This window comes from Balaenoptera musculus, chromosome 8 (genome assembly GCF_009873245.2).
Source record: "Balaenoptera musculus isolate JJ_BM4_2016_0621 chromosome 8, mBalMus1.pri.v3, whole genome shotgun sequence".
Classification (NCBI taxonomy): domain Eukaryota; kingdom Metazoa; phylum Chordata; class Mammalia; order Artiodactyla; family Balaenopteridae; genus Balaenoptera; species Balaenoptera musculus.
Window position 1 is genome coordinate 93,309,136 of NC_045792.1, and position 25,002 is coordinate 93,334,137.

General features: G+C 44.3%; 1 protein-coding gene across 3 annotated transcripts in view; it reads left to right on the forward strand.

Annotated features, from left to right (window-relative positions):
• ALKBH3 (alkB homolog 3, alpha-ketoglutarate dependent dioxygenase) overlaps nt 1-17,551 on the forward strand; it is a 36,234-nt gene extending 18,683 nt beyond the window's left edge. For 2 of the 3 annotated variants that reach the window (XM_036862129.1, XM_036862130.1), the window contains exons 9-10: nt 16,185-16,283; nt 17,041-17,401. In XM_036862129.1, the coding sequence (XP_036718024.1) occupies nt 16,185-16,283; nt 17,041-17,118 (177 nt within the window). In that variant the 3' untranslated portion in view covers nt 17,119-17,401. Of the gene's footprint in view, nt 1-16,184; nt 16,284-17,040 lie in introns of all 3 variants that reach the window. The other variant, XM_036862128.1, reaches the window with a different exon arrangement.
• The last annotated feature ends 7,451 nt before the right edge of the window (nt 17,552-25,002 follow it).

Genomic DNA, 25,002 nt, shown 5'->3' on the forward strand with positions numbered 1-25,002 from the left:
GTATTTAAGTATTCAGTTACTGCTTCTCTGTACACGTACGTTCACCACCACCACCACCATCATCCCTTTTTAAAAACATTTTTGGCCTGTTTATAGATTTTAAGCTTAAAAATTCCCAAAGCATGCTTTCTGGGTAATTAATTTTGCTGTACCAGCAGTTTCCAACTATTAAGCGTTAACAATGTTCCGGTGCCCAGAATACTGCTATTCCTTTTCCCCTCTAGGCAGCTGAAGGTCTTCATTTTCCCATATAAAAACGTATTCATGGTGATCAAGAGCTATTTCAGTTATGTTACAGGTTCGTGTGTGGATGGAAAATATAACTACCACTTAGCATTGTTTCTGAGGGCAACCATTTGGAACAAAATCTCTGTGTAAGAGGGACACTGACCATACTTACTGAAACATTGTCTTCTCAAGGCTTCTTAGAGTCTATTTTGGTGAACATGAGTGAAAGCACAAGCCATGAAACACTGAAAATGTGGTTAAGTCCCTTTAACTGTCCACTAGTAGCAGGGGAGTCTGCACTATAACTATGGTAGCTGATTTGATGAAACTACAGATCTGATAAGTAAGAAAATTTGTCTGAAACAAAGTTGGCTGAGGAAACAGATTTGGGAAGAAATATAAATGTGTCAGTATGTCAGGTTACTGACTCTAATAAGTTTTGGCTTCCAGCATAGTCTTAACTATGATTGAAATTGATGCAGTTGTGTATTCCTTCAAATCTGGCTTTTGTTTAAGATGGGGAAATTATAATCATGCATTAGTGAATACAGTTTAAAAATTACTTTTTTCCTCCAGAACCCATAAAGCCCGTTCTTGGATAATCAAAACCCAGGTTTAAACTTTTGGAAGGATTTCTTCAAGTTTCTTTAACAGATTTTAAAAATCTTGGGCTCCACAAATCTAGCTAAACTTGAAGTGCAGAAGCCTTTCTTTGAGTTGACATCCTTGGAAATGTATCTTAGAGTACATCATCTTTATCACAGGATAATGATCCCTTTTCTGAAAGATTGAAAGGAAAAGTTTATTGCAAATCAGTCTACTTTTCTTTCTCAACTGTGGTGATAGCTTTGAGAACATGGCTTATGATTCATATTGTACAACTCAAAGTAAAAGCATAAAATAGAAAGTATAAATTAGTCTTCTGTGTGGAATTTGTAGGAGTCTTGACTTTCTGTAGCTCCTAGGAACCTGTCTCGCTATGCCACTATAGACTGTAATTTTTATGTCTGTCATCAAGACATTTGGAGTGTGCTAGAGGTTGTGGGAGGGCATCTCTTTCAAAATTCAGTTAGTTTTAAACTATCAGAGGAGAAGAAGGTAATACCTGCTTGACTTGAGTCAAAGTTTCTCACCTAAAGCTGACATAGAGGAATCGTGAGATTGCCTGTACTTCATTCAAGTATGCAGTTTTGAGACAGAAAAGCATCTGTTTGGGGCCACTTTCAAAGAGAATTAGCCTTTTTTTTTTAACATTCAAACTCCTCCACCCCTGCAGCAGCTGTTTGTTTTGCAGTCTGGCACCTTAAGTAGTAGTTCTCTGTAGCTGCTGATCTTCTGAAAGCTGCCCCAGTTCCACACATTGCACTCCTAACAATTTCTCGCTGTGCTGAGATGGTAAGGAGACCTTTGGTTCCTAAGCACCAGTGCCCCTCTGGTTCATGCAGTTGGCTCAGGCAGCTTCATGCATGCGTCACCCCTGGGGTTAAACATTCACGCCTCCAGGATGCCGATCCTCGTTCCCCTGTCCTCTAGTCCAGGTTTGTCAACTCCTGCTCATTCATGTTGATTTTAGAGTCAGTTACCACTTCCTTTAATGATAATAAGGTACTTGGGGGCACAGTAGACTTGCTCTTCCATTCACCCCATCCCTTCTTTTGTTAATTCAGTTAAACGTGAATGAATAGCATAATATCCATCTTCAGGCCAATGTCAGGATACACTGTCTTAAGACGAAAGTAAAGCTTTCCAAATATACCTCAGTAGACATTTTTTAGAAACCAAGAACCTTTTTTTTTTTTTTAACATCTTTATTGGAGTATAACTGCTTTACAGTGGTGTGTTAGTTTCTGCTTTATAACAAAGTGAATCAGTTATTTTTGGGCTGCATTGGGTCTTCGTTGCTGCGCAAGGGCTTTCTCTAGTTGCAGCGAGCGGGGGCTACTCTTCGTTGTGGTGCGCGGGCTTCTCATTGTGGTGGCTTCTTTTGTTGCGGAGCGCGGGCTTCAGTAGTTGTGGCTTCCGGGCTCTAGAGCGCAGGCTCAGTAGTTGTGGTGCACGGGCTTAGTTGCTCCGTGGCATGTGGGATCTTCCTGGACCAGGGCTCGAACCCATGTCCCCTGCATTGGCAGGTGGATTCTTAACCACTGCGCCACCAGGGAAGCCCCAAGAACCTTTTTTTATTCTCCCAAGCTGGGCTCATTAAAGCTTTTCTACACTCGTGTCCCAAACCCAGTTGTACTTTTCAAACTGCATCATGTCCCTGTTGTAAAGATTAGTCTGGTTCTTTTCCCAGTATAGTTTTAATTCTGTACTGAAAAACAAGCTGGAAAAGGAACTACAAAAGCCATTTGGCAGGCTGCTATTTCTCTGTCGGTTACCATAGAAACAGTGATGGCTGAGTTGGGGGGTGTGGGTGTTAGATAATAGGAAGTTTGTGATGCACTGAAGGTTTGGATACCAAAAGCCTTGTTTTGTAGAAAATTACCCGTGCGTAAGCTCTGTCCTTCATCAGCTGAATCCTGAAAACGTGAGGGGCTTCTGTCCATCTTGAGGTGATTGAATTGAGGCCAGTTGGACATTTCTCTAACGATTCCTCTCTCTAGCACCTTCTGAAGGATGTGAACTCTGTTCATATCACCAAAAGAGATGGTTGTAAAACCACTTGTAATGGTAGAGGTTCTGAGAGTTCCCAGTGCGTTTGGGTTCCTAGTACCTCCCTTGCTAATTGGTTTTTTACACACTACTGGGAAGAGTGGAGTATGAAAAGGTCAGTTTGATCATAAATACCAATATTTTTCCAGGACTGTGGAAGAAGTGAGGATATTGGAATCCAAAATAATATAAACTGACTAGCTTACATTTGAAAATTGGATGAACTGGACTGTGTAGTATTTCATGGAGTGGTGACTGAACTGCCACCTCAGCCAGAACCCCCGCTGAGGCTCTTCCGGGCATCCACACTTCTCATTAGTCCATCTTCTGATTACAGCATCTGTTCTGAGAAATTACAAGACCTACCTGAAAGAAATTGTTGATAACCATCATCTTTTTAATACATTCCCTAATGAAGTTTAGAAAATCAGGTTTTGTTTCCTATTTCTGTTACTGACGTTTGTAAAAAGCACTTATCCGCCTCATTTATACTTACTCCTTTTTTGTAAATGGGGATGATAATTGGGAGCTACTTTATGGGAGTAATAGAGAAGTTTTCCCGTGAAAGGCACCATGAAAGTTGTTGCAGTAATCAGTGAATTTTTAAGCTGTTATAAATGGTGGTTGCTACGGTGACTTTCAGATGTGGAAATTGAAAAAGAAAATGAACAGCCAACCTCCAAGTTTGCCTTGGACTGTGAATGGCATTTACTGAGGGAGTACAAAGGAGACTCTGAGAGGGTAAAGTGGCCTGTGGGTCAGGAATGGTGACTGAGTTTTTGAGCTCCTAGCTGTAGGGTCATGCAGTGGTTTGGAGAGCCTGAGTGAGTGAGTGGGAAATTAATTTGTGCATGTTTAAGCAGATAAAGATAAATAGTCCTGGTAGGACCTGAATTCTCTACTGACACGAGATCTTTTGGGAGTTGGAATCATCATTTGCTTCCTTGGGGCCTTGTCTCAGGCTAGAATCCATGTCCTGACTGCCACTGGGAATAATTAATTTTTGCAGAGAGCCTCCCAGTTTCGTATTGCCACCGATAGTACTTTTAGTCTTGGGAGAACAACCTTTTCCAAAGTGATTCGTCAAGTTTCTGTGTGCCCCAATTAGGTATGGGATCTGCTTGCAGACTGTTTTTTAAACGTTTTCCCAATGGTAGAGTTTTTTTCCCTCCACTTTGCCATACTCTAAAAAACTGTTCCTAAGCCTTCTGGTAATTTTTCCGTCTTCCATAAGCCACATTTTCATGGTGGGTGACTGCTTAGCTGAGGCAGAAAAGAGCTTAGTGAGTTTGAGGAAGGAGGAGAAGGCCCCACAGTGGAGCAGAGTGAGCAAGCGAGGAGAGTAGCAAGTGATGAGATGGGAGGAGTGGGCCAGCGCCAGAGCACGCGGAGACTCATGCGCCTCAGGAAGGAGCGGATTTTATTTTAAGTACATCAAGAAGCCATTGAAATGTGTTAAGCACAAGAGTGACATGTTCCGATTGAAATTTTACAAGGTCAGTTGCTGCTGCGTGGAGCTCGGGCTAGATAGGAACAAGAGGGGAAGCCAGGAGACCAATTAGGAGGTTGTTATACTTCCTGGGACCAAGGCAGAGAAGAAGGGAGGTGGACAGCTTTAATGACAGGAGCTCAGAGGAGCAGGTATTTTTAAGAGCAGCATGGGAATAATGGTCTGAAAGTGTTAATAAGGAGTATCCCCTGGCTCTATAGATATGAGAGACGTGATCAGCTTCCACAGGAGAGAGAGTTTCAGGGAATTTGGAATCTTCTGGAGGGACCTAGTTCTTGATTAGGACAAGGAAGTAGAGGGAACCTTCAGAGCACATGAGGCTGAGGATCTAGGGGGGTGTTTGCTCATCACTGAATGAGAATTCCAGCAGACACAGTGGAAGGGCGCAGGGGTGGGTGTGGGAGATTATGTCTGATCAGGTTATGTCCCGGAATGGTTTGGGAATGAATGTTCTGATTTAATGGATGACTGGAGAACCCTGCACTTTTGCTGATGACTGGGGTCAGCTGGATGTCAGGCTTCATGGAATTTGTTCTGTATGCTCTTCGAGGAAGGAGAGTGTTTATTTCTGGTGCTACAGTGTTGAGTGGAAGGTCTTTGAAAATAGCAGTTCCTTTAAGTTGCATTTCTTGGAAACATTATGTCACCAAGAATGGCATCTTCATTACATTAAGGCACATTCAGTGTGGCTAGAATGACTGTAACAGTCAGTGTAAAGCCAAGCTTATTTTTGCTTAAATTCAGTAACTTCTGACCCCCACCCCACCGCCGATACTATATCAACAACAAATCTGAACAGCAAACGCTGTCGGCAGGTGTTTCACTGTAAACTGCATTTGCCTTTTACATTCACTGGGTTCGCCCGGCATAGGATGATTGATTGCACGTGCCAGTCCCTCATGCTTAGTATTCTCCCTCACCTCGCTAGAACCTTCCATGCCAAATCCATGTCAAAAGTCAGGAAAAGAGTTTGATAAAAACCCAAAGATTTGTGTGTGACAAGCGAGCTCAAAACTGTTTTGAACAGATAACCTCGGTCATTTCAAATCTGTTTTTCCAGCTAGCCTCTTCCTTTAGCAGATCTTATTTCAGAAACAGCTGCTTCTTTTTCTAAAGTAATGTTTTTCAGATTGATTTTGAGGATGCCATCTTTGCAAGCGTGGTTTGAGTCAGCAGACTAACTGTAGAGATGACTTTGTGGGGTCCTAGCTTTATTCTGTCTCCATAATTTCCATAACTAATATGTTTTATTTATGTCAGATTTAAAAGATACATTACCACTATGAACAAAAAATCCAGCTGTGTTCTTACATCAGCGCTGTAGGAACAACTTTTCTGTCCAAATATAGCTGCAAGCTTTGATGATCGATGAAGCCGTCTAGAAGCCAGCCAGGTTCTCAAGGGCAAAGCAACACCACAATTTGATTGGGAAAACAAGCTGGAAAGAAATGATTAAAAAAGAGGAGAGGGGAACATTTTGGCATGGCCATAGGTTGGGAGGTAGGGCAATTAAAGGGACACTTGGCTCCAGCAGGCTAAGTAGCTGTAGCACATGCTGGCATTTAGTTTTCAAATATCATTTCAGTTTGCAAAAAAGCCTTGACCATACTTGTCAAGCAGCTCTACCATGTATCTGATTCTTGGACTGGAGAGCTAGGGAAATTCCTATTCTATCTGTTACCATCTTGAGAAAACCCTTTGCTTGATTCTGCAGGCACTCTAACATCTTGGTTTTTTCTTGATTTTGAAGCACGGATTCTGGGATAAGTTGTCTCTATCTGCAGTTTCCCTTGCCTACATCTTAACTTACTTTTGGAACACCTGCTCTCTAGCTCCATCCCACCACACTGCTACTATACTATACCACTGTCCTAAAGAGCGAGTACTGTGGCCTTTTCTCAGTTATCATTCTCCTCTTCTTTGTAACGTTGGTCACCAGTGTCTAGCACCTCTCTGCCTGAAACTTAGCCATCTGTTAGCTGCCTTTTCTTTCTCTTATTGGCTTCTGAAATATTATATTATCTTAGCTATTCTCACACTTTTCTCATTGCTACTTCTCTGCCTCCTTTGAGGTATTTTTCCCTTTACACCCCTTAAATATGGATATTCAAGGTTGTCTTCGATTCTGTTATCTTTGTCTACGTTACCTTTTAGGAAATTATGAGCTAGCAGTAGATTGTAAATGCTGTATAGGCAAGGTCCACTTCTGTCTTGTTTATCATTACGTCCCAGCATTAGCACTGTGTGTGTGTGTGTGTGTCGGGGGGGGGGCGGTATTTTGTTGAATAAGTAAATAAATGGGATTTCATTTGTTCTTATGACTTCAACCTTTTCTTCTTTGGTGGAGCAACTTCTGGATCTTATTTCCAGCTTTGACTTTTATCTCAGGTTCTAGTCATCACCTTGTACATGTTCACGAGACATTTCCACTTATAACAGCATGTGACGTCTAACCTGAAATTGTAAAATTAGATTTATTGTTGTTCTCTCAGAAAACTCCCCAGTTTCACCCACCCATAAGGCCGTTTATGTTCATGATGTCACTATTCTCTTGGTCAGGTTTACATTGTAAGTTATTTTCAGTTCTTTCCATTCTCTCATTTAATTGTTTCCATTCCCAAATCTTCTTAGTTCTTTCTTGAAATGTCTGAAAAACTTATCCTTCTAACAGCAGCTTCATTCCAGGCTCTTTACCACACGTCTAAAATACTAAAATGACCTTTTTCCACCCTGATATCTTTAATTCTAATCTTTCCTCCCTAGTTCTGTCTGATATCCAGATGCCAGATATTTTCAGGAACAGCTCATTTTTTTTTTCTCTCTCTCTCCCCCACCCCGCTCCTGCTCACAAATATTAATTGAGCACCTACTATGTGTCAGGTGCTATGCTCAACTTTGTGGATATAGCAGTAAATATGGCAGACATGGACCCTGCCCTCATGGATGTCACAAGAGCTAGAAGATAATCAAATGAATGGAGAGACATAATTACAACTTGTGGTTAGAGCTCTGAATTTAGATTTTACTCTAAATGCAATGGGAATAAATGAGGTTGTGACATGCTCTGGTTTGTATTTTTAAAAGAGCTCTCTGGCTGCTGTGTGAAGAATAATTCAGGCAGAGGCAAGAGTAGGAGACTAAATAAAAGGTTGTTTCAGTATTTTTAGTGGGAGACTGCTGATTTGGACTCAGATGGTGGCAGTGGGGAAGAACAAAGTGAATGAATTTGAGGTATGTTTTGGAGGGTGAACCAGGTTTCTGGCTTGAGCAGTTGGTGGATGGAGGTGCTGTTTACTCAGCGGGAGAAGGAGCAGGGGGTTTTGCATTTTATTTTGCTCTTATTTAGGGAGGGTCTGTAGAGGGAATCAAGAGTTCCTTCTTCTACATGGTATGTTCGAGATACTTGAGACTTCCAAATGTAAAGTAGGACATTGGCTATGAAGTCTGGGCTTCACATGACAGGTCTGTGCTAGAGGTATCATTTGGGAATTGTCAGGATAACAACAACAATAACAACAGTAAAGGGATGGTGATCAATAACAAGTGTATAGTACTGACTCTGTGCCTGTCTTTGTTCTAAGTGCTTTACATGCGGCCTCCAGTAATCTTGTCAAGTTGATAGTGCTGTTATCCCCATGGTACAGGTGAGGTGGCCGAGGCACCGTGTTCCATCACTTGCTCCACGTTGCACAGACAATTATTTGTTGAACTGAATTGAAACTAATAATCTAGATAGTATGTAAAGCTATGGAATTGCACCATTATCAATTCAGGGCAAAAGAATAGAGAAAGAGGAGCAGAGAGCCAAGATTGAGCTCACTGCTTTCATCACTTTGTTTTCCAACTCAGAAGTCTTTATTTGCTCCTACTGGCACAAATCGTAAATGTAAACTCCTCAGCCAGACTGTCAAATCTTTACATAATCTATGCCCCACCAACTTTGGTGTCTCACTGTTCCCTGTGCGATTGCACTATTCTGCTGAACTATGTCTTTGCTCCTTAGGCATGCTCTCCACCTTCTCATTAACTTAAGTCCTCTCCAGGCTTCAAAGGCCCACTGTAGCCTCGAAGCCTTTCCTGATGCCTCCAGTGAAGAAACTAATAATAGTTAGTGCATGTCGGGTGCTTCCTGTGAGTTTGGGAAATGAGAAACAGGTAGCGGGCTTCTACTTTGTTTTGTTTGACCTTTCTGCTCATTTGTGTTTTGTTTTTATAAGCATCTTCTTAGTAAAAAGATGGAAAAATTTCTAGTAAGTAGCTCACCTAGGAGATCAGAGATGACTTGGAAAACCAGATGTCTCACTGTTGACTAAGACCATTAATTTGGAAGCATATTTTGCGTCCATGGCCTTTTCTGATTGCGTTGGGATCACTGAGATTAAGAATATGATACTTGAAGCAGCATATCTGTCCTGAGCTTTGTTTCAGGCACTACCATGTGGAATGGCAAAGGGGCATCAAAGAAGGCTGGCAGATAACATGTGGCCTTGCTTGGGAGCTTACATAGGATGACAAGACATGGGCATAAAAGAAAGAGTCATGTGAGGGGTCCACCAGCGGCTCAGTTGGGCAGCTCTTAAGCGGAAACTGGTCCTCAGACTTGTTTTGTTTATATACTTCCCAGGGTTTTTAAAGAAACTGAGTTAGTTGCCAAAATTTATAACTCAGGAGATTTCATGTAAAAATCCCGTTATCAGTTTCCCTGGAAAACCCAGAAGATGGGGCAACTCCAGGGGAACAGTGAGGGAGCTGCAGAGTGGCTCCCACCTGCACGCAGGCCCTGTGCTCTCTAGTTCTCCATGGTCCCCATGCCCCACTGTGTTGCACCTGGCCCGCGCCCCTTGTTTATGCTACTTGCTGATGTTTGTGACCCTTACAGTATAGTCAGGGTGCCATATAATTCAGATAGGAAATAATTACAGGATTTCAGAAGAAAGAGAGAGAACTTTGGAGAGACAGCAAGGTGGAAAAAATACAGGCTTTAGAGCTAGGCAGAGATCTAAGTTCAAATACTTGCCTACCTGCCTCTAGCCAGCCCTTTGCCTTAGAAACGTACTTTCCCTCCAGCTTCCTTTGCTTATAATACAAAGGAGAATATCACGTCCCTTACAGGGTTGTGGTGAGAATTAGCACTACTGGGTACAAATTGTCCCTAACATGCCTGGTACTTTAGCAGCGTACACCATGGTTGATCATGTCCAGAAAGTCTAGCAGGATGCCTTGGTTTAAGTACCTGGAAATTGTTATGAAAAGACACTTGGGGCAGGGAAGTGGGGAGCCAACTCTAGGTGGATTAAAGAGTTAAATCTAAAAAATATAGACTTTTTTTTTTAACTGAAAGGAAATGCAGTTGTATATTTAAGTTTCCTGAAGATGGGGGAAAAACCATGAAGGAGAGCCAAAGAAAGATCAGTAGAGTTGACTGCAAAACTTTTTGAGCTATTCTGTGTTAAATATCATAAATGCAGTTAAAAGGCAAATAGCAAATGAAAAAAATATTTATAGAAAGTATAACAAAGGGAAAATATCTTACTATACATGGTTACAGATCAATAAGAAAAACATTAACACCCCATAGAACGATGGACAAAAGACACGAACAGAGTTTACAGTAGAAGAAATGCAAACAGCAAATAGCCATGTGAAAAAACGGTGAACTTGGTTAGTAATTAAAGAACTCTATGTTTGAAGAATGAATTGCCATTTTTCCCTAATTTTTTTTTGCCAATTGATAATGTTCCATACTGGTGATGTGCTCAAAAGGCAGGTGCTGTCACATTTTCTTGCTGGAATTATAAATTGCCACAACCTTCTTAAAGCAGTTTGGTGTATAAATCAAAGTGCCTTCAAGTTCATACCCTTAGATCCAGTTATTCCACTTTAAAGAATATATCCTAGAAATATACTCATAGATGTTTAGCCCAAGATCTACTTGCAGTAGGTTTTTCTTTCCTTTCTTTTTTTTTTTTTTAAAGTATTACTGGTATATTAAAATCTCTGTTTCCAACCATGTGTACCTAACTGCTATATCCTTAGCACTAGCATAGTGCCTAACATATGTAGGTGGTCAAAAAATAATTTGTGAGTTTTAAGGAGGAAGGATGTGTTCATACAAAGGAATATTATACAGCCATATTATAAAAATACATTACATCTAAGATGTAGAAAATGCTCACAATACAATGTTAAAAATGAGTGCACGATTGTATGTGTAGAATATTCCCTGTGTATGTGTTGTATGAATTCTGGATGACGGGATTAAAGGTGATTTCTATATTTTCTTGGTGCTTTTCCTCAGTCATTCAGGACATATTTACTGATATGTGTGCTAGGCATTGAGCGTATTTCAAAAGGGAAAGACAGCATAGCCCTCCCCTCATGAAGTTTGTTATCAGAGATCAAGAAAGCAGACATTGAACAGGTAATTACAAGTGTGTCAGTTACTCTAGTGAACTTATGTTACTTTTATAGTAGGAAAAAAAAACTATGCCAATGATGATTTTCAAGCACTGATGTTTGTATTGGCTTGGCCAAAAGGTTCGTTCGTTTTTTTCCATAAGATGGCTCTAGTAGCACCTAGTTGTCTTTACTTCATTTGAAACAATTTTGTTAGATTGTATCGTGACAGCTGTCATATCAGTGTGCATTAAAAAAAAAATCAAAACTGGTGAATTTTTGTGTAGCCATTTTAATATTAAAGATGGGGGAAGCAACATTTTCAACATATTATGCTTTATTATTTTAAGAAAGGTAAAAACACAACTGAAACACAAAAAATTATTCATGCAGTGTATGGAGAAGGTGCTGTGACTGATTGAACATATCAAAAGTGGTTTTCGAAGTTTCGTGCTGGAGATTTCTCGCTGGACGATGCTCCACGGTCGGGTAGACCACTTGAAGTTAATAGCGATCAAATCGAGACGTTAATTGAGAACAATCAACGTTATACCACGCAGGAGATAGCTGACATACTCAAAATATCCAAATCAAGCATTGAAAATCATTTGCACCAGCTTGGTTATGTTCATCGCTTCGATGTTTGGGTTCCACATAAGTTAAGCGAAAAAAACGTTGACCGTAGTTCCGCGTGTGATTCTCTATTTAAACATATGGAAATGTTCCATTTTTAAAACAAATTGTGATGGGCAGTGAAAAGTGGATACTGTACAATAATGTGGAACAGAAGAGATCGTGGGGTGAGCAAAATGAACCGCCGCCAACCCCACCAAAGGCTGGTCCAAAGAAGGTGATGTTGTGTATATGGTGGGATTGGAAGGGAGTCCTCTATTATGAGCTCCCCGGAAAACCAAGTGATTAATTCCAACGTATACGGCTCCCAGTTAGACCAACTGAAAGCAGCACTTGACGAAAAGTGTCCAGAAATTAGTCAACAGAGAATGCATAATCTTCCATCAAGATAGTGCGAGACTGGGCTTCCCTGGTGGCGCAGTGGTTGAGAATCTGCCTGCCAATGCAGGGGACACGGGTTCGAGCCCTGGTCTGGGAAGATCCCACATGCCGCGGAGCAACTAGGCCCGTGAGCCACAACTACTGAGCCTGCGCGTCTGGAGCCTGTGCCCCACAACAAGAGAGGCCGCGATAGTGAGAGGCCCGCGCACCGCGATGAAGAGTGGCCCCCGCTCGCCACAACTAGAGAAAGCCCTCGCACAGAAACGAAGACCCAACACGGCCAAAATAAATATAAAATAAATAAATAAATAAATAAGACCTGGTGCAACCAAATAAAAAAAAAAAAAAAAAAAAAAAAGATAGTGCGAGACCGCATGTTTCTTTGATGACCAGGCGAAAACTGTTACAGCTTGGCTGGGAAGTTCTGATTCATCCGCCATATTCACCAGACATTGCACCTTCGGATTTCCATTTATTTCGGTCTTTACAAAATTCTCTTAATGGAAAAAATTTCAATTCCCTGGAAGACTGTAAAAGGCACCTGGAACAATTCTTTGCTCAAAAAGATTAAAAGTTTTGGGAAGATGGAATTATGAAGTTGCCTGGAAAATGGCAGAAGGTAGTGGAACAAAAGGGTGAATACATTGTTCAATAAAGTTCTTGGTGAAAATGAAGTGTCTTTTATTTTTACTTAAAAACCAAAGGAACTTTTTGGCCAACCCTATAATTTCTAAGACACCTTTTTTAGGACAAGAAAGGCGCAATTACATGAAAAATCTACATAGATCTCATACAGTGTGAAGTTTCCTTTCCAATGAAAAGAAAAATGTTTAGATTTCTTATCTGTTGGGTGGTTTGTAGTGATATAACAATATACACCCAGGCTTTTTTTTTTCCTAAATAGCATTTTTAAAAAAATATTTATTTATTTGGCTGTGCCGGGTCTTAGTTGTGGCACGCGGGATTTTTATTTGCGACATGAGGGCTCCTAGTTGCGGCATGTCGCATCTAGTTCCCTGACCAGGGATTGAACCCTGGCCCCCCTGCGCTGGGAGTGTGGAGTCTTAACCACTGGACCACCAGGGAAGTCCCTAAAGAACATTTTTCTAAAGGAAACTGAATAGGCTGAGATCTTGGTGAGAGTTGTGGAACTTTGGAAAACCCCAGCATTCACTGGAAATTATAATTAAGCATTCAAATGAATTGGCTATGGTTGGGGAGGGAGTGAGAATGTTGATTAACATTAATATAAAAAAAATTTTTTTTTTGCTTTTTCCATCTACTTGTGAGGTTTCAAGTGTGTGGGAAACCAAGACTATCAACAGCAAAACCCACCCTGTAGACTGACTGTGACCCTAAAAGTTTCTTTTGACTGGGATCGGGAATGGAAAATTTTATCCTAAGCCATGGCTTTTTAATGGGTGTGTTTTGTTTTGTTTTGAAGAAAGACCTGAGTAAATCAGAAGGGTTGCAGAGCCGTGTTTGGGTAACTTAACCATGCTTAATGGCTGTGAGTGCATTCCTCTAAACAGTCTGAACTGTGCTTCCACTGTCGCTTATCCATTTATCAACTGAGCCCTTAGGCTTAGCCACGTGAGCTCCTCTGGCCTTTTAGCTGCTTCCTCAGTGGAAAAAGTCTCTGTGTATCTTGGTTAAGTTAAAGGTGGCTCTTTGGTCTGTTGCTGCTCTGGTCTCAGGGGAAGGAAGCATTCGTGAGCTCTGTGTTGCCTCGGTAGAATTCCCTGCCCTCCTTTCTGTCTCCTTCTGTGAATTAGGAATGCACTTCCTAAGCCAAGGGTGTTGGAAGGAACAAATAACAAGCAGCAAAGTAATGACATCACCTCTCGCTGTGAGTGTCCTGGTATCACTGTCCCCTTCAGGGACTGATGAGAGTAGCTCCCTGCCAAGTGAAGGCTCGCCCTCTTTTGCTCTTTGGAACAACTAATGGTTATACTGGATGTAATGTGTTTCAAACCAACCTGAAGCTTTCTCTCATTTGAAAACCTCAGATCTTAGGAACAGTGAGGGAAATGTGGCTCTGCTGAACGTCACTTTCCGTCCATGCTAATATTTCCCTCTTGCATTTGGAATTCTCTTTCACTTGCTGGGTCTATTCCTGCTGCATGTTTCCAGGTAGAATTACAGTGCTCCCCTCTTCTCTTCCACTGGCCTTAGCACTCCCTCCTCCCCAATAATGGTGTTTGTTTTTTTTTTCACGTTTGGAAAACTGTAAGTAGTTCCATTTATTTGGAGCACAGGGTGCCTGTGAGAGAGATGTAGGAGCTGAAACTAAAGAGAAGGAGCAGGCGGATCATCAAGAGCCTTGGGTGCCAAGCTCATGGATTTGAACTTCATCCTGAAGCCTTTGGGATGTCATTAAAGTATTTTAAGCAAGGGAGAGGAATTCTGAGATCAAATTTGCATTTTATTACAGTGGCTCTGGCAGAGCAACACTGGATTAGAAAATGCTGGCTCTTAACTTTTCTAACTTCTCCAAATTACTCCTTACACCTGTTCCCTGGGCTCACAGACCTGTGTACACGGGATGGGGCTTGGTTTCTTGGCCTCTGGGCTGTTGCACGTACAATTCCTTCTTCCTAGAACATGCTTTTCCTCCTTAGTGTATTTTTTTTCTTTTTTTAAATTGAAGTGTAGTTGAGGTACAATGTTATCCCAATAATGTTTTAATGTTCTAAGAGATCTTCATCTCAGGATTCTCTTCCTGTTGTGTTAAGTGTCTTTCCTGTCCACTGCACTCTCCTGTCTTAGTGTCTGTGCTTGGTTTATAGATTAAGGCCCCGTTGTACTTCTGGATTATATAGAGGGCAGCAACAGTTCTGTTTCTAGCTGTGTTGAACCTTGATCTGGTAACTGACTTTACAGCCTAAATCAAGGAGCCTTGGACCCTCTGATCTCATGAACGATGCATCCCTTCTGATATCTTTTCTTCAGTAGAACATACGTCTCCTCTGTCTGGAATACTTTTTTTCAGAGAGCAACCTTTTGCTTTTCTGAGATGGAGCTGGGCTACCTGAGGACAGGGTCACCTTCCCACTGGTTGGCTGAGGGGTCAGAGGTAAATGTTTTGGTGCTTACTTATTACTGGAAGACAAAAGGTGGCAGACACAAAATCAATCACTGAGACCAAAAGTTATTTCAAACATTGCTTATATCTTCTGCTTATAAAGTTACGACAGTGCTTGACAAAGTCACTGCCAAGGGCTGGGGACTGGAACCTAGACTGTTTATGAAAGTTCATTTTGTTTTGATTTTGATTTTCCTGGGGAAAATCATTGTAAACAGTTACATTCTCAGAAGCACCCCTACAATAATAAGCATAAACACAGCATTGCAGTGAAATTAATCCTGTAGTAACCCAAATGTAATCTCTTGCATTGGAAGCGAAGCAGATGAATGGACGAATCTGCCCAGGATGGAGGTGAAGAAGTCAGGAAACTTGGGTCTGTCCCGGTCTCAATTCTTGACGTGCTCTCTGTTGCTGTGAGCAAGGAAGTTGTTTAATGTGCCCCTTTGTCAGCGGTGGAGGAGGAGTGACACCACCTGTTGGCCATATTGCAGCCCATGCTGGGAGGCTTCATTACGTGTTGGACGTGAATTGACTTTGAGTTCTGGAAGAAAGGGGCAGTGTAAATACGGGCATTTGTATCCTAGGTGCTCAGGAGTTGCGATCCATTCTCAAAGGCTTTCACAGCCAGTCTCAGTTTAGCAGCACTATTCTGGTCACAGAAGAGCTCCCTTCTTTGAGAAAAATCTTGTTGTTGACTGTTGTGGAAAGAAACAAGAATATATCTCCAAAATACCAAACTAGCTATAGGAAGAGTTGTGACTAGTTTTAACATAGGTACCAATTAGTGAATTAGGATAAATTATGAAAAGGGGGTCAAAACTCATCACACCATGTCTTGTTTGAAAGCCTATTCTCCTAACACTGTGTCAAAACACATGGCACAGAATAAGGCAGATGTAAAGAATTATTGTATAAATGACTTTGAATTCCTTCATAGGCCAGAATGTGCTTTTCTGCACTTTGGATGCTGATAATACTAATACTAATAGCTGTTATGCTGTACCTAATACGTACCAGTCTCCAAGTAATTCACACATATGTAAGTTGAGGCTCACAGCAGCCCTGTGTGGCAGGTACTCTCGTCATCCTCATTTTACAAGTGAGTAAATTCAGGAACAGAGAGGTGAAGTAACCTGCCTAAGGCCAGTCAGCCGCCAAGTGACAGAACCAGTAAATGAAGCCCTGCGGTCTGGCTGAGTGGAGGCTGGCATTTCTTTGATGACCAGTGTCATGTTCTGTTGAAGCATCTTGATCACACAAGCAAAAAAATTCAGTGCAATGAATGCTGTTTTCTAGGAAGAGCATGGAGACTACACATATGTGGACAGAGTGAAGATACCCTTGGATCACGGGACCTTGTTACTCATGGAAGGAGCCACCCAAGCAGACTGGCAGGTGAGAACATGCAAGTAACGTGGATTTGCTGTCATGTAGCGGCCGTTTCCTGACTGGCTTACGGTTATTAATTTCTATATCAGACGTGGTGAAAAGCAAGTGGCTTTTATAATGAGCAAGAGGCAATAAACTGACATCTTTTCCAAGGGGTTTTGATTCTACTGACAGTCAAAATGGCCCTCTACAGCAGCGGTGTCCACTAGAACTTCTTGTGATGATGGAAATACTCTGTATCTGTGTAGCCCAATGTGGTAGCCACGATACACATGACTGTTGATCTCTTGAGATATGGCTAGTGTGCTGAAGAACTGAATTTTTAATTAATTTAGAGCTTCAGGCAGCCAGTGGCTAGCATATGGGGCTGCAGAGCTCCATAGCTTAGGCCAGGCCATTCTTAAGGTGTGCAAATTAAGAACACTTAGCATGAGAGGGGAATCTCATGCCTGTCTGTGATCTCAGCCATTTATGTGTTCTCTTTTGAGCTTTGGAAAAATGGCAGGAGGCTGAGAGGAAGAGCAACACTTAGAAAAAATGAAACTGTCTCCCTGTGAGGGTGCTGACATATCACAGTGAGGGTGGTGGTGGAGATTTGTTTCAGAGAAGAAGACCTTTCTCCACAAGACTTAAAAGAGCTATTGCTGCTCATTGAAGGGAGATAAAATTGAAACATGTCTATGTCCTCATAAATAAGTTTTAAATTGCTTTGGAATAAAAGTGTAAGTGTGTGTATGTCAGAGTTATTCATATTTCCATTTAGCATCGAGTGCCCAAGGAGTACCACTCTAGAGAACCAAGAATAAACTTGACCTTTCGGACAGTTTATCCTGACCCTTGAGGGGCGCACTGGTGATGTGAGGTCTTGGAGAGGGAAGCTGTGCTGAGACTGAGCAAACCTTCCACCATGAAGAAACTTCCGGAGACTGGTCCAGCTGCTCTCATGGCGTGGCTGTTTGGAAGATGAGGATGGGATTTGCTTCCCAGCTTGGAGTCCTGTTAAATGACAGCCTGCAGTTCATGTTTGTAATATGTTTACTGTGGGAACAGTAATCCCTAATCATGTTTTGAAATCACATATTTTCTTTAGGCAAATTAAAAACTGCTGTGGCTGTGTTCACAGATGATTTTGTCCATAAGCAGTTTTTTTTCTGCCCTCTCCCGCTTCATTTGAAGAAATATGAATGGACTTTGCCTCCGGGGTAAGTCCACACATGTTTGTTCCTTGTGCCTTTAGCAAAGTGGAGATATAAATGTGAGTCAGTGACTCTGGAGCCTTCCGTAGGCCGACAGCTGCTAAAACCCAAACAGAGCTTTGTTGAAGTCTGCCTTGACTCCTGAACATCTTGGCTTGTGTGCTATTGTAATGCAAAGCTGCATATTCTGGGAGCACTTTATTTAACTGAGTCTCCTTGCCTGTCCATCTTCCCAGGAAATGCTCAGACAGGTTACAGGCCTCTGAATAAAGAGCAGAGGTGGTATTCTCCAGTGCATCTCCAAGCAGCCACCTGGACTACTTGAAATACAAGAGAAAACTGTCCCCTCAAAGGGAGGAAGAATTGAGTGATGTCATGAGAAATTTCGGCTGAAGAGCAGCAGATGCCCTGCTAGTGGCAGCTGTTCTGCATAGATTAGTTCCCCCTGGAGAATGACTTGAGTCATTTAAACCCTCGCCAGATAGGAGCGGGAGCAGTCCTACAGGGAATAGACTCAGTCACCTAACAGTCCTGTTCACTTTAGAGCTCAGTAGCCCTATGACTAAGGCTTTCTTCTGACTCAGTGTTTTCTTCTACACATGTTCCCGAGATGAAAAGCTTAGTCTCTGATGTCACCAGGGTTCCCAAAGCAGACAGAACGACTGCCCCTTTTTGCATCATAAAAGCACGTGTCTTCCTGACCCCTTGACTTAGGAGCAGCATGCCAGTTCCAAACCAAGACAGGGAAAACCGGAGAGAAAGAGAATGGATTTAAATGGATGAAAGTAGGGCGAGAGAGTTAGAGTTTCCCTTAGCTCCCTGTGGGGAAAATTTACCGAGCCTTCTTGCTTTTGATCTTGTTTCCATTCCATGCTGTAAGATTGATGATCCCCATGATCACAATAAAATGCCAAAGGCTGGGCAGGTTCTTCCCCGGAAGGCAGATGAATGCCATGCCTGGCCAGGCGCTGTTCTCTGAGAAGCTCTGTAGCTTCTTGAACCAGAGTCTCTTTCTTTTAAATGTTGTTGCCTGTGTGCTGCTCCTTTCTCTAAGAAATGCTAAATGCTTTATAAAATCTGAACGTCATACTGACTGAACCTTCCCGTGAGGGAGGTACAAATAACCATAACTATAAAATGAAACCTATTTAATCCCTAGCTTTCCTCCAATTCAAACAAACACAACCTGGCCAGGGCGGTGCAGCCAGCTTTGGCTATGAGTTGGCTGCATGACCTGGGGAAATTCCTCTTCTGTTCCCCCAAGTGACAGAGCTGGCAGATGACTCCAGGTCTTACCCACATCCTTCCTGACCCGGGGTCATGCTCTCCCCTCGCGTCAGCCACGGTTTCACCTCTTCCCTCATCACTGCCATGTCTGTCAGGGAAACTAACTCCTACTCTTCAGCAGACAGCCTGGACCACCGCCTGGGTTTCTTCACCTGAGAGCAGCAGTCTTAGGTTTTGTTTCTTGCTGTCAAATGCCGGAACTGCCATTCTTTCTACCACTAAGATAATGTCCCTTCTGAAATGTAAGTAGGTACTTGCCATAGAATAAAAGTACAGGGTTAGGACCGGACAGGAATTCCAGACCCCGGCAAAGGACGCCCATGCTCAGTGACTGCACCAACCTGTTGCTGTGTTTTACTGGTGGTAGATCTTAACTAGGAGTTAAGGGCGAAGCTATTTTTGCCAACATTACTTGTAAAGCAGAGGGAGCAAATATAACGGCTGTCGCATGAAGAAAAACAGGTCTAGTTTTTTAGTTGCCCGTTTTTTGAGCTTTAATAACCTGCCAGGACAATTTAATAACCGTCCTAGGAGCTTTTCATACATAATTCCTAATCCTCCCTGAAGCCCTGCCAAAACAAGATGCTATTCCCATTGTAGAGACTAGGCAACTGAGCCCCCAAGAGGTGAAGTCATTTCCTAGGACCTAAGAACGGCAGAACCAGCACATACAGCACAGGCTAATGCCTAGACCGTGCTTTTCCCTCTGCCATGCAGAATTTAGGCAGAATAGTGGGCACCCCCAGGCCCATGAGCCTCAGGGCTTGGCTCCTTGCAGAGCGGGCAACCCAAGCTCACCCTAGTGCCCTGCTGGCCAGGCTGACTGCCAGGCCACTCTGTTTGTCCCCTGGCTTTCCTGTGAACCAGTGCAGGTATCTGCACCTCATCTCTCCTTAATCAACATGAGCATCTCCTAGTCAGAAACTCTGCTGCCAACTGGATTAGAACTGTCCAGTTTACTGGGGGGAGCTCATTTTGGGTGGACACAGTCCAATTTATGACAAATTAGACAAACTCTCCTCTAACCTTCCTGGCAAGTGACTGAGAACATGTTTCCTGACCATGTCCAAGCAAACTTTCAGAGGTAGACAGGTGGTCCCTTCCTCCCTTCATTCTTATATGTGAGTACATCTGGGGACCCTGATGCCCAGACTCAGCATCCGGCTTCCTCACGATGCTCACCAACACCACGACTCCCATGAGCAGGCAGCCCAAGAAGCAGGGTAAGCTCTGCACACTGAAAACATGTGGACAACAGGCACCTCGCCTCGAAGCATGGGTCGGAACAGCCTGACACAACATCAGATTGTATCCTCAGTGTACAACTAACCACTAACTCACATGGCATTGATGATTCCTAATAAGTTTGTGTCACAGCTCATAAACCTGCCATTTTCCTGTGACACTCACTCCCTGCTGCCCCCGTGGCTGGTATGACCTGCCCTCGCGAGTGGCAGGTCTGTCTGGACCTGGTCAGTAAGTGGCACCGTCTCCGGAATTGTGTCTTGGCAACCCCAGAAGAGTTAAGTGGGCACTGCAGTGAGCGGAACGCTCCAGTTGGACGGCTTCAGAGAAAGCCCTGACACATGATGGGTCCCTGCCCTGCTGGGAATATTTCTTCCTTGAGTTCTGGCAGCTTTTACTTGGCTGCAGAATATCTAAGACCCACTTTGCCTTTTCTGGTCATAAACACTTGTAGTGTTGAATCTGAAGTCTTGATTGCTTTATTTTCTTAACTATGCCTTTGAAAAAGTCGAATGTTTCCATAGTGATGCATTCTGTTTGTTTAAATCTTTACATATACGTGGTTCCACCCACACGCTCTCCTCAGAGGGATTTAGTTTACAACTGTCCCCTTACCCCCTCCCAGCTTCCCTTTGCAAGGAACCCCAGTATGAGACCCCTGTCAGTTTTGTGCTGCTGGAATCCATTCTTAGATATGATGATTCCTGTGTCTCGGGGTCAGCAGGGAAGTTATTTTGATGTTTACTAATGAGGGTGGAACACAGGCTAATGGTGCCTTTTCCAGCTGGCTTAGTACTGCTGTGACAAATCAGAAAAGCCTTCCCCAGCCTGTGACCAGAGCCCCATGCTGGGCTGGGCTTTCAGCTGGGCGCGTAGGAAAACAGGATAAATTAGGTAGTATTCTTGTAGCTAACATTACCCAAAAGATTGTTTTCTCAGATGAGCCAACTTGGAGCTGACCAAGGCATGTGTGACCCTGTTACCATTACAGTTATTTGAATGCTATCACTTCCCCTCCATGTAATGATGATGTCACACTCCCTGGACACCAGGGACAGTCCCTATTCTCATGTGGCCTCCACGAGTGTGGACATGCTCAGGCAGGATCCTGGCCTCTGACCCCACTAGCTTTTAACTCTGGACACAAAGTCTAGGTTTCTAAAAGGGAAGGAAAGGTGAAAGCCAGGAGGAAATGTAGAGTGTTTACTGGACCTGTTACATACATAATCTGACTTATTCTTAAAAACAACCCTCTGAGGCGGTTGGTTGGTTTTTTAAGCAGATGAGGAAACAGGTACCTAGAGGATAGATCAGATCCTGAGACTGGGTGTCCCTGGTGGGCAGGCTCCTGTGTGGTTACTTGTCCGCAGGCATTTAGTGCGATCTCTGGGCCTCCCCCGGCCCTGGCGTAGGGGGGATGGGGGAAGCGGCAACCTGAGTCTCCTGGGGCTGGAGGGACTGTGCTTTCTCATCCCCTCTAGCAGCCGGCAAAACCTCGGGTCCTTGCCTGGGAGCCTGGAAGCTTCTCCCCAGGGGGCGGGAAGCAGGAGGAAGTGGTGGGCCAGGCGCGGGGCTCTCGAGGGCTGCGTGATCAGGTTGCAGTTAGCCGCCCACTGCAGGAAGGGTGTGGGCGAGCGCTGTGACCAGCGCCTGCCGCGCAGCGCCTGTGATGCTGCAGACGCCCCGAGAAGGCGAGCGCGAACCTGCAGGAGCGGCATTAGCCGCGGAGACAGAGCGGCGGCCTCGCCTTCCCAGGAGGCTGCGGCGGGGAGGCCCTCCCCCGGGCCGCTCTGTCACTCTGAGGACTGAGTCGGAGCCTCTGCCACCAGGTCCCTCCCTGCCCCCACCCTTGTCTGCATGAGGATCTGCATCTAGGAAGGGAATCCACACCCTCCAAAAAGCGATTCTGTGTTGCAGGCTGTGTCCTCCCTGCCTAAAGAAAGTTTGTGGGATGGGCGGATGAAGGATGCCGTGGGGACCTCCCAAACTCGGGCCTGGGGTACTCAGGCTGCTGCCCACCCGGTCGGGACTCAGGAGAGTCCAGGAGAGGAGGAGGGCCCCCCAGAAGTGTCTCTCCCATGCCCCTGTTGGTTAGAGAAAACTTTTCTGGAATGTTTTCTCTGAAAAATATATCAAGGGGTTAGCCACTAATTTCTTCCCTGCACCCTGTCTCTGATGTTAGCTGTGAGCCTCTATTCACCCCGTGTGAAGGGGAAAGGAGGACAGTTAGCCTAGAGGCAAAAATCTGGGGAGGAAATGGTCCCCCAGTCGGCCCCCATGGAGGGCCTCCCACCCTGGGCTGGGAGAGGGGGGCCAGAGAGGAGAGCGGGCGGACTCTCCCGCCGCCTTGCTCTTTGTCTCCGCAAGTCCTGTGAGGGTGTAGGCTAGGAGCTACTCTCCCCGTTGGACAGATGCTCTTCTGAGGGCCACCCAGGGCCATGCTGGCAGAAGCAGCGTGAAGAGCCACAACAAGTGCCTAGGCCAGGTTCTTTCCACCGCTCTGAGGTTATGCGACCTCTTCTGAGATCCCCAGCTGAAAGCAGACCCTGGTGACAGGGAACATGGGCACAGACAGCCCCAGAAGGTCGCAGTGCCTGTTGGGGCAGCCCTCCAGGGACTGGTGTTGGCGGTCTCCCTGCCGCCCCGGCCGGGTGGCTCGGGACGTGGCCAGGATCCCTGGCGCAGCTCGAGGGAGCGTCTTCCTGCCGAACATAGAGCAGGCCGAGCTCTGCACCAGCTGCTCGGGGGAGTTAGCTGGACAACTTCAGGCAAGACTGGCTCAGGCCCCCCTTACTGTCACAGTGCTGCCCGCAAGGGTGGAATTAGGAAAGAGCTTTGACACACCCCCTCTGTCCTAGGCTCCACATCTGGCAGACTTACCGCAGAGCCCCTGTGGATCTAGCCTCAACTTGAGCCAGGCTGACCTGGCCTTGAGTCCCACTCTGTCCTTCCCAGCTGAGTCACCTTGGACCCGTCTGTCAGCCCCCAGGCCTCAGTCTCCTCAGCTGCGAAGTGGACACAGAGGCAGCCGCCTCTCCGAGGTCTTGTGAGGGTCGAGCTCATGAATGTGCCATGCCTGACAGTAATGTGCCTAGCAACGTAATCGTTTTAAGTAGAACATTCCACATGCCCTGCTGGCCCCAACGCTGACCCCTCTGCTGGGTGAGCAGTGCCGCTGTGACTGACAGATGGCCCTGTGACCCTACCCTTCCCCTTGCCCGGCTCCCTGGGTGCCTGCACCTCTGTTGCGGGCAGCGAAGGGAGGCCCAGTGGCTGTGGGAGGAAGAGCGAGATGGAGACTGTGCACAAGGAAGCTGATCATATTAAGATCCAGCTGCACTTAAGCGTCTCCTGGGAAGCTCTTCACAGCGCGCTGAAGAGAGCTCCCAGGTGCCAAAGCGGCCTTGCATCGAGGCTTGGTAGCTCTTAGCAGCCTCGCCACATGCTCCCCAGGTAATTGGTCTCCTAATGCACCAGCCCTGGCCGGGTTCCACCGCCTCTTCCCCCTCGGGTCAGTTCATGATGTTCCCCAGCCTGGCGAGCGGGTCGCAGACCAGTGTGACGCAGCCCCGCCAGTCACATTGTTTTCTTGTCCTTGCGGGCCGTTTCTAGATTCTGTACAGAATGCCTTGGCCTGGAAGAGTAAACAAGATTGCCAGGCAATCTTGAATCAGGAATTCTGTTCAAGACCAGGGCTTTTGTGTCCAGAAATTGTGTGTTAGATGCAGTGGGGAACATATAAAAGGGAGACACGATCCCTCCTATTACAGATAGAAGTAAACCAGCATGGTTTTCATTTTCTTCTTCAAAATTAGTTTTTATTCCTAACTACAAAAGGGATATGTGTTCTTGGTAAGAAATTTAAAAGAAAGATAAAAGGAAAATCATTTATAACTTCACACCAGAGATGACAGCTCTTCACGTTTTGCAGTGGATTTCTTCTCTACACATTTGTATACTTCAAAAAAAAAAAAAAAAAAGGAAAGCAACTTCATACTGAACTCATCAACTTGTAGCCTTTTGCTACTTATTTTTTAAATTGACGCATGACATTAATTGTTGTTCCTTAAGAAGTGGCTGCATAGAATGGTATATAGTTGTATCATTATGTACCCAGTCCGTTGTGTTGGATAATTCAATCATTGTTCAAGTTGGAGTTGTTTTTGCTATTTGTAACCATTCTGTTGATTTTGGAAATCATGAGAGTGGATGGTGGGGTGTTAGTGTAGCTAGGAGTCCAGGATTTGGCCTCAATCAGACCTCAATTCAAATAATAAAAGAAGAGATAAGTAACATTTTCATAGAGCCTGAATATTGTGCCAGGCACTGTGTTAAGTGCTTTACATACATTAACTCATGATTTATGAATCCACATAACAGGCCATGGGCTAGGCATTACTTTTATTCCCACTTTACAATTGATGAAACTGAAGCACCACCCCTCCACTTTTGCAGCCGTCCTGTGGCTAAACCTTTGTGCATGTGTATGATTGTTTCTTAGAATACATTCCTGAAAGTGGGGTCCTGGCCCAGATTCGGAAGGCTATACGTATTTTTAAGGCCTTGAATACATAATGTGAATGACTTTCCAGAAAGGTTGCCCCAACTTCTCCTACCAACAGTGTTTGCATATGTTTGAGAAAAATCATGCCATGCTTTGAGCAGCAATAATGTGCCAGGCCAGTGTTCTAGAAAGCTTCTCTCCTTGAAGGAGAGGCTGTGCCTGGCATAGTGTAAGCAAGCACTCAGTACATCTTAGCCAGTGTTAGAATTGTTGTCACGTAATGTGTCGTTTGTTGAGAAAACAAGACGCATACTTGAAGAACCTCAATAACAAGGTGAATGTGGAACAAGGGGTCCTGACAGTGAGTGCCACACGTGTTGGAGGAATATGGGACGGAATTTGGGGGAGTGGTCATGGAAGGCTGCATGGCGGAGGAGGCACTTGGAGAGTGGGAAGGAGGACCCTGAAGTAACAGCCTGAAGGCTCATGAGCA